At 30.1% G+C, this 9,911-nt stretch overlaps 1 protein-coding gene across 1 annotated transcript; it reads right to left on the bottom strand.

Moving 5' to 3' along the window:
- Positions 1–7,664: 7,664 nt before the first annotated feature.
- Positions 7,665–9,795, bottom strand: LOC112517023 (protein kinase PINOID 2). Its single transcript, XM_025124317.1, has 2 exons — positions 9,245–9,795; positions 7,665–8,617 (listed from the first exon to the last, which is right to left on the bottom strand). Exons 1-2 carry the CDS (start codon positions 9,793–9,795, stop codon positions 7,744–7,746), a joined length of 1,425 nt encoding a protein of 474 aa, XP_024980085.1. The 3' UTR covers positions 7,665–7,743.
- Between the last annotated feature and the right edge of the window lie 116 nt (positions 9,796–9,911).

Here is a 9,911-nt window from a genome sequence, read left to right as displayed (position 1 = left end):
TTTTTGAGCATGTGGTCGTTACACGTGAGATCTTTGAAAACAATGCATCATGTGCTATTTCATATCTTTTTTTCCATCTATGGCTAGAATTTAAGGTGGTTATTAACATATATTTATTTCACAATATATTTGTTTCACGTGTTCTCAGATGACAATGTGAACATTTTCGGCGTATTTGTGTGAAACAAAAAATACGTGCACATTATGAAACAAATATATTTAATCAATACATTGAATATTATACTTAGTAGAACATTAATAATATGAAACAAACCACAAAGGTGATGCCTGATTGGTTTGAGCTTGGCTCCAAAAGTCAAAAGTATCTGGATGTCTCAGGTTCAAATCCAAGGAGGAACAAAAATCCCCTTGTGGCCACGGAGGTTCAAATACGGTGACTTTGGGCTATCTGCAAAGCAGGTGGTCGCCATAGGATTAGTCGGTTCGCATAGCGGATTGGATATCCAGGTTAATAAAAAAAATATTTAACAAAAACTTAAACTCGCAAACTTCAAATTTTTTAGACTCTAAACTAATTATATATGCAAGCCCAATATACATCAATCAGGTTTGGCCCAAGCCCAATGTATTTTCTTATAATTTATCTCCGTAAAAATATAAGTATATTGTTATTTAAAAAATATTAGAAGGGTATTCGCGCAATGCAGCGACATACATCTTGATTTTAATATTTCGTTTTGTTTTTTATCTTAGTCGATGTTATAATATAATCTTGTATAATTTTTTTAATTCAAAATTTTTATTATAGTTTAATTTACGTTCAATAACGAATAAATTTATACTTAGTTTAATAATATACTTTTTTATAGATATAATAATCAATTATTTTCTTAAAACTCGATAATTGTCCTAATTATATTTTATATTTTTTATTTTTTTGAAATGAGATGTTTATCCTCCATTTGATTATATTTATTCGCAGTTAGTTACACGAATTTAAATATGGAACTTTAATAAGTTGTACTTACGCACAATTTACTTGTAATCTTGAATTTTAAGTAATACGCATCAATAAACAGTATTTCATATATAAAAAATAGTTTTTAAAAGTTTTTGTCAAATGCTTTATAATATAGTATAGATAATATGTGCAATAAAAATCCAATAATCATTTTATAAATTTCGCAATTTTAAGGATTATTTTAATCAACATAATAAGAATTTGGGAACAAGTTCAATACTAAAAACTCAATTTTGCATTGCTATAAATATATATAAAAAATATTATACGATTCATTATAATAAAATCGGTTTTAAAATATATCATTAATGTTTAAGTATCATAACAGACCGCTTTATAAGGAGGTGTTTGAGATTGCTTATAAAAACAACTTATTGACTTATTATGTTGTGGCACCGGTAATAAGCAATTTTGAGTGTTTGGAAAAACAACTTATACCGCTGTCATACCGGTAATAAGGAGTTTTTAAAGAAGTTAAATCATTCTAACTTATAATAAGTTGATAACAACTTTTATAGAAAAACATAATTTGTTTCAAATAAGCAATCTCAAACACTCCTAACACTTATTTTATATGAACAAACAATAAAGGATCTTAGATATTGTAATAAGTTTATAGTATGCTTTTAGACGTTTCAACAAGATTTTAAAATAAATTTCCGTTTTATTCTATAGGACACTTTTAAAGTATCCTATAAAATATCTATACGATGTTTTACTACATGAATGTGCTAAATGTTTGTTAAGACGCATAAAAACGTCCTGTAAACTTATTGCAACACTTTTAAACATAATATTTTATAGGCTCGTCTTATAAACTTTAGTCTATGAAGCAGTCTATTAGGACACTTATATATTTTTGGTATCTTATACACTAAAATCTGTTGGAGTGGTTCCAATATGTCTACAATAATTTTTTTTGTAAGTTGTTCAATGGGTGCCACTGAACGTAATCATTTCTCACTTTTATCTTTTTTTTTACAATCATACACATTAATATAGTTGTCGGTGTCCAATTAAAAAGGACAAATAAGACATCTGTCGAAGCGGGTTTATGTTGCACATAAAACAATTGTGTTTTACTCGAAAGGTCAATGGAGTAAGCATGGTCTAATAATCTCTTTATCGACTATAAACTCTCATGAGAGTAAATAGCAGTCCACAGTTAAAGACTTGTAATCAAGTCACAAATTCCGTTCTTTGTCGATGTCTAACGTCTTGTTTCAAACCTTTCATTTAAATTAAAACGTTGACATTCTTGTCAAGTCTGCATACGTCGAATGCATACCCCATAAGTAACACCTCAGATGAGAGATTTTCCTCCGACTTCGAGAAATTGGTCAAGCAGGAGGCTACCCTCGACTTACCTCTCTCTATAAAAACCCCTTCCCCAGAGGAAAAAAACATGGTGGCAATTTTGTAAATACATGGAACTTGAATGGTATTGTTGTAAAGAGACTGAACCTTGATCCACCTTCACCTTCTCCTACATTACATCCATTAATTTGTTAAAATTCCGGTCATGATAATAAAAACACGTATGTGAAAACAAATGAAGGCGAGAAGCTTGTTATCTGTTTATAAAATTAAATCGATGAAAGTATCCCTCACTTACAAAAAAAAAACGTTCACAATTACCTTTGATCAGCAACACCGAGGTGTTGTTACAGTTCTCACCAAAAAAATGTATCCCTCACCAGACTTTTTACAAAACACGTGCAATGTTTAGTTTGGCACGAAACTTTTTGTAAAAATGTTTAATTGTTCAGACAAATATCTAATGACATTGTCTTTTAATAAAATAAAATAAAATAAAACTAAATAACCTTGCGAACCATGATTACTTCACGAATTCACAATAATAATCACCAGATCTCATATCATCTCACTCAATTGGAGTTTCCGTATACATTTTCGTTAAGGGTGTGTTTGGTACATTGAACAACATAGAATAAAACATGGATCACTATTCTATATCAACTGGAACTTTTGTACATACATAAACATGGTGGAACATGCGTGTTCCAACCCCCCCCCCCCCCATGGAGCAGGGTGGAACAAACCAATATTTTACCAATGCAACCTAAAAAAAACTTAATTCTCTTTTAAAACATCAAAAGTCTTCCTTATTATATTGTATTCTTATTTATTGTATTTTATGTTCTTTAAACTTTCATTTTATTATCCTCAAAATATTATTTTTATGTGGTTTCTATACTTTTATTAATTTATGTAATTTATTAAACATTAATAATTAAAAAATATATAAAAAATTAAAAAATACATAATTTTTTTATTTTGGTGTCATTTTAGTTGTTTTGATGAAAATATTCTAATGGTATATCATGCTATAAAAAATATTAATTTTATTATAACTTAATAAATTATATAATTAATCAAAATATATAAATAACTTATTAGAAGTAAATTTGGCATTTTATATATTTTGTCTTATCCAGTTCTATTTTACTAAGCCTGAATAGTTGTTCTCTTCTATTCTGTCTGGATACCAAACACACTCAAGGTGTTATCGAACTTTTATAACGGGCTTTTCATAATTTTTATTATGATTTAATTATATATAACAATAGATTAAGGAGTTGTTTGTTTACCTCCTAATAGTTTCATTAAGAGACATCATCTGAATCATTAAGAGGTGAATCTTGTTTGGTAAAAAAAATATGTCTCTTAATGGTTCTAAAACCCTCTGAATGATTTTGTATCATGGGCCTCCTTTAACCATTAAGCGTGCTAATTCCATTGTAAAACAATTACCAAACAATTATATATTTCATTTTGCACTATATCATAAAAGCGTCTTAATCATTCTGACCATTTAATCATTCTACATCAAACCATTCAACAACTATCAAATAACCCCTAAAGTAATGATTGTATATAAAAGATATTTTATAACATAATTAAAAACAATAATTTGAATTGATGATTTGTAGATTTTACGAATGATTTCTCATCCAAACAAATCTTTACCACCCTTATAACTTTCATCATTTCTTACTTTTTTTTATTTAATCCTTTGATCGGATTGATATGACATTCTTAACTTCTGTTTTACATTATAAATTAATAACTAAATAAAAATGTAGTTTTGTTGGATCGAATTCACGTGAGACTCGTAAAAACAATTTATGTTCATTGATCAACTTTATAAGCTAGTAATTTAATAGTCTAAAGTTGCACGATAACAATTTTGTGATTATTGAGAAGTCTCGTGACATTTATAAATGTTCAGATTGTCAAATTGTAAATCTAATCTAAGGGTTAAGAATTGATCTCACAAAACATATGTGTAAGTCTGATGAAAATATATATATTTACTGAAATTATGGAAAATAATATCTTTTTAAAAAATAAAAAGGAAAATGGAAAAAGTGAGTGGCGCATGCAAAATGGGAGCTGACAAAGTGAACAAAAATTCATGAAAGAGTCTTTTGAATGATGAAATCATAACATCCTCCTCCACTTGACTCCTCATTATTTTGTTTTGACTTCATCTTTTTGAACTCATTTCATTTTATTTTCCATTTTATTTATTTATTTATTATTTTTATTGACGTAATCTTAATAATTTAAAGGGTAATATTCGATTATGACATTGTAGATGTTGGATTGCCTCTTCATATCAGACTTTCGGGTTTTCGTTCACTGGTTCTGTTTTGATTGAACTGTTTGTAGTTTCTTCTGTAGTTTTTTTTAAATTCCTGTTAATTTATGTCTGTTTTTTTTTGGTTTGATGGGTTACTGTACCTCATAGTGGCTCTTTTTTTTGTTGTATTTTTGTTGGGTTTTTTTTAATAAATGTTGTCGTCTTTCGAAAAAGAATATTACGTCTCGGAGATATTTAAATTTTTGCTAATAAAGTTTTGATTGCTTTAAAGAAATTCAATTTATGACTTCTTATTACATTGTACACTATAACAAAATCGGGTTAATAGGACACTCTCAAATTCTAAGTGTCATAATAGACTTCTTTTATAGGACTTAGTTTATAGGACCAAAAAAATAAAGTGTCTTATCTAATGGTGTTGTATTAAGTTTATATGACGTTTTTTGACGTCGTAATAAGTTTTTTAGGACACTTTTAATATAAAGCGTCTCATTATCAACTTTATATGACATTATTTGGAGAAAAAAATGTCCTATAAAGACAAGTGTCCTATAAAAAAATTGAGTTTATAAAACAATTTCTCAAAAATGTTCTATAAAGTTGCTAATGCAAACACTTTGTATTAAAAATGTCATTAAAAATTTGTTAAGACGTCTAAAAGCGTCATATAAACTTATTACAACGCCTTTAAATAGGACGCTTAATGTTTTAGCCCTATAAATTAAGTCTTATAAAGTGGTCCAATGAGACACTTAGAGATTGGAGTGTCCTATAAACCCAAATTTGTTGTAGTGGTAGGCTATGGGAATAATAGCATCTCCAACAGTTTTTTCAAAATAGAGAAAATTGAGGATTTTGAGACAATATATTGTTATAACATATTCCCTAAAACTATCTCCAAAAATGGAGGAAGTATGAGAGAGAAAGGTTTTTTCTCCAAATATGGAGAGAACCCAAAAATGATTACCAAGTGAGACCATCAATAAGAAGCTTTGAAAATTAAATATATATATATATATATATATATATATATATAAAGAGAAATAATATTCTAACAGATGAATAAAATATTTTAATATTATAATCAATGTTATATTCTTCAAAATACGGAATCTGTAAAAATTAATGTAATTTTTTAAAGATTTTGACTTAAGGTTCTCCATTTTGGAGATGCTCTAAGTCAGTATCTGCTATAATATTTTTAAAACATGTATTTTAGTAGATATTTTGTGGTTATGTTATGTAAACAAGTTATAACCCAACCACAAGGATGGTGTCTGATTGGTTTGAGCTTGGCTCTAAAGGTCAAAAGTACCAGGAGGTTCCAGGTTCAAATACAAGAAGAAATAAAAATCTCTTGTGGCCACGAAGGTTCAAATACGATGACTCTGGACTATCAGCAAAACAGATAGTCGTCCTAAAATTATTCGGCTCGCATAGCAAGTTGGATATCCAAGTTAATAAAAAAAAAAAAAAGGTTATAACCCTAGAATAAAAAACTTATGCCCAACAGAAAAGATCAAAGTGTTAATTGACAATGATAGAATTTTGTAATTATTCTACTTCACTTTAATCCTTGAAAAAGACAAATAAAGGGAGTAAGTGTTGTAAATTATTTAAAATAAATTAAGTCCATTTTATCTTAAAATACAGTCTCAGAAAATAGTAAATAATAATATTATGTAATATATAATTTAATAAAAATGTCTACTAAATCAAATATTTAAAAGGATAAGAAAGTAAATTTGACTTAAGAATTTATCTTGAAAAAAAATATTTTAATTATTATTATTTTTTTGAAAAAAACAAAAAATAATAATGGTTACATTTATTTGAATACATAAAGTTGAATCCTTGATTGATTATAAAGTACATAAAATATCTGTTTATTACTCGATAACTGTAAAACATATGATTAAATCAGTCTTAATTTTAAACCAACCGATGAAAATAAAGATCGAATTATAAACGCGTAGATTTTGAGACCATTAATTAAATTGCTATATATATTTTATGACATATAAAAAGAGTAATTGTAACATTTATGGATGCTTTTTTATTATTTAAAAAATAATAATATTTTCCATGATTTAGGAGGTAAGTAATAATGGTGATCACATGAATTGTTGAGAGAAAAAAACATGGGGGCTATAATGAGTTGCCCCCATACTTTACACCTATAAAAAACCATATATTAATATATATATATATATATATATATATATATATATATATATATATATATATACAAGAAATCCATGACTACAAGTAGTAAATATTTCAAAAAATGCATTCTTATTAATTATAGATCACATCTAACTACCCTTTCACATAATTCATTTCTTTTAAGCTTTATTTATGCATATCAATATATAATTGTTATTTTTTCAATTTTATATAGAATTAAATATCAGAGGTAATATTTAGATACAACAAAATATTTGTACTTAAATTAAACTAGCTATTATTGTCCTGAAATCGAGCAAGTTTTCACCTTTTTAAAAGGCGGGTATGGCCCAACAAAAGCAGAGATCATTCTCATGATTTCGAACCTAGATCTACATAACACCAACGTGTTAGATGCCAGGTTGATTGTCAGTTTATCACTTTGGTTCTTCTTCGCAATTGATTTGTGGTTACTTGGTCATTGCAGATCGACACTCGGTTGGAACCCTAGAGTTCTAACACGGTATCAACTAGAGCATGTAATTCGTTTAAGAATGTATGTCCAACAATTTGTTTAGAATCTGTATATCTATAAATGTTATTGATGTCTAAACACATTTAAAAATATGCATAATGCATATGATTCCGAATATCAAGGGATGCATTAAGCTGATAGTCGAATACTTGAATTAGTACAGATGATTTAAGCAAATCCATGAGAAAACGAGAGCCAGCTACACCTTGAAACCTCTAACTCAATGCTGTAATCAACAAATCAGTATATTACTAACATAAAACCAGACTAAACCTTCTCTTTTAGGGATAACACTTTCTGATTCAAAAGAACATTGTTATAATAGTTTGTACTTTACGTATTAAAAATTATACATAGTTCTGAATTTGAAGATCAACACCGAAAAAACAGGACTACCCTAGATTAGTTGTTTCCCTATATACATATGTCTTTCTAAAAGTAGTCAAAATGATGAGTAGGGATTTGAAATGGTGCCTCTCTTTGTTTCTTGGTCATTAGCTTCGGCACCACTACCCTATTATTCCTGACCTTCATCATCTCACTCGGGACCTCTGGGGGCCTAACTGACCTAATCAAAGCCCAATTAACACCCTTGAAGAATTCGTGCCTTTTGATCTCTACTGAACCCTTCAAACTTCCAAGTCTCTTCTTAGGGTTCTTCACAAGCAATCTTGCAATAAGGTCTTGTACCTTCACCATTTCTTCATATTCTTTACTTGTACTCACACCAATTCTTGGAAAACTTAAAGGTTGCTTCAATATGTTGATGAGTGTCTTCTCGTTGTTCTCACCCTTAAAGGGTGTAATCCCATATAATAATTCATATAAGAAAACCCCAAGGGTCCACCAATCGACTGCACCCCCATGACCCTGACCCGAGATCACTTCTGGGGCCAGGTACTCATGGGTTCCCACAAATGACTTTGATCGTGCATTCAGGGGTTCAGCTACTAACTCAGTGTTATATTCTTGGAACTCGATCTTTTCAGTGATTGTGGTAGTGGGAGGGGTGGTTTTGGTTTTTCGCAATGAGAAACAAGAGAGGACAGGTTGCATTGGGATGACGCATGAAGGTGTCGAACATTTTAAGTCGTGGTCGTCATCGTCGTGGTCAATTGCTCTAGATGGTTCAGGTTTGGAGCGAACGAGTTTTGGGACAACGTCGCATTTAAGTGAGAGATCAAAATCTGAAAGCATTATGTGGCCATCTTCTCTAACAAGAACGTTTTCGGGCTTTAGATCTCGATAAACTATGCCCATCATGTGAAGATATTCTAGCGCTAATAGTATTTCTGCACCATAAAACCTAAAAATGTAAAATAAAAACATGTTAGTTAACGTTCAAAATAATACTTAAATAAGACAATAAATGTCTACTTTCAAAAAAGCATATTACTTTACTATATTTCCAACTTCACTTTTAATTACCAAAGTGTTTTTATAAAATTTTATATGTCTCTGTTAACCCAACCTTTCTAAAGTTAAAGAGTTCAAACATCATCAAATGTGAGACGTACAGAAAAAAAAAATTATCTTTTAAAATTGTTTTTTATTAATTAAAATAAAATAATAATTATATATTTCTTAAATATATTATTTTTTATTATGAGTATCTATTTTGGTACATAGTAAATATTAATGTAAATTTGAATAAAATTCTTTCAAAATATTTAAGGTGTGTTTGGGATTGTTTATTTGAAACAATTTATACTTCTCTACAAAGCACTTATCAACTTATTATAAGTCAGAAGGGTCTAACTTCTTCAAAAACTCTTTATTACCGGTTTGGCATCGGTATAAGTTATTCATCCACACACTCAGAAGTGCTTATTACCGGTATCATACTAAAATAAGTCAATAAGTTGTTTTTATAAACAATCTCAAACACCCTCTTAGAGATAATTAGTTGCAACTAAGGGTTTCCTTTACTTACTTAGCAGACGAAATACTGAAGCACTTGGCCGGCTGCCGTTGCCGGGCTGCATGCAAGTCGCCGCCGGGACAAAACTCCATCACCAAACACGAGTAATGAGAAGCATCGAACTCAGCATAAAGCGTCGGCAAAAATGGATGATCCAAACCTCCCAATATCTCCTTCTCCATTTCCGCCCTCTGCAACTTCTTTCGTATCGCCAAAGCCTCCCTATCCACCACCTTCATCGCATAAAAACTGTTGGGCAAACCCACCACCGGATTCCGGATCTGACACAGATACACGTTCCCTATGTCGCCGGAGCCAACTCGTTTCAGAATCTTGAAATGATCCAAACTAACTCGACCACCCTTCTCCACCCTTAGTCGCTTCATGGCCTCCCATGCTGCTTGGTTGGCTTTGTGTGGTTTGTGAGAAGGGTCGCCGGAGACAGAGCTCCGACGACTGCCGAAACTGACGTTGCTCATCCAGCTCCGGCTGGAATCCGGGACGGTGATGGAGGAACAGCTACTATCGTAATCGGATTGATCATCTCTGGTTATGGTTGCCATGATGGCTTTGGAGAGAAGGAAGAAGAATGAGAGGTTATATTTTGTTTCCGACCTCAGCCTTTTATATATGTATAATATATTTATAATTAAAAATATATATATATATATATATATAT

Source organism: Cynara cardunculus (genome assembly GCF_001531365.2).
Source record: "Cynara cardunculus var. scolymus isolate 2C chromosome LG 8, CcrdV1, whole genome shotgun sequence".
Taxonomy (NCBI): Eukaryota; Viridiplantae; Streptophyta; class Magnoliopsida; order Asterales; family Asteraceae; genus Cynara; species Cynara cardunculus.
This window is presented reverse-complemented; position numbering and strand designations above follow the sequence as displayed.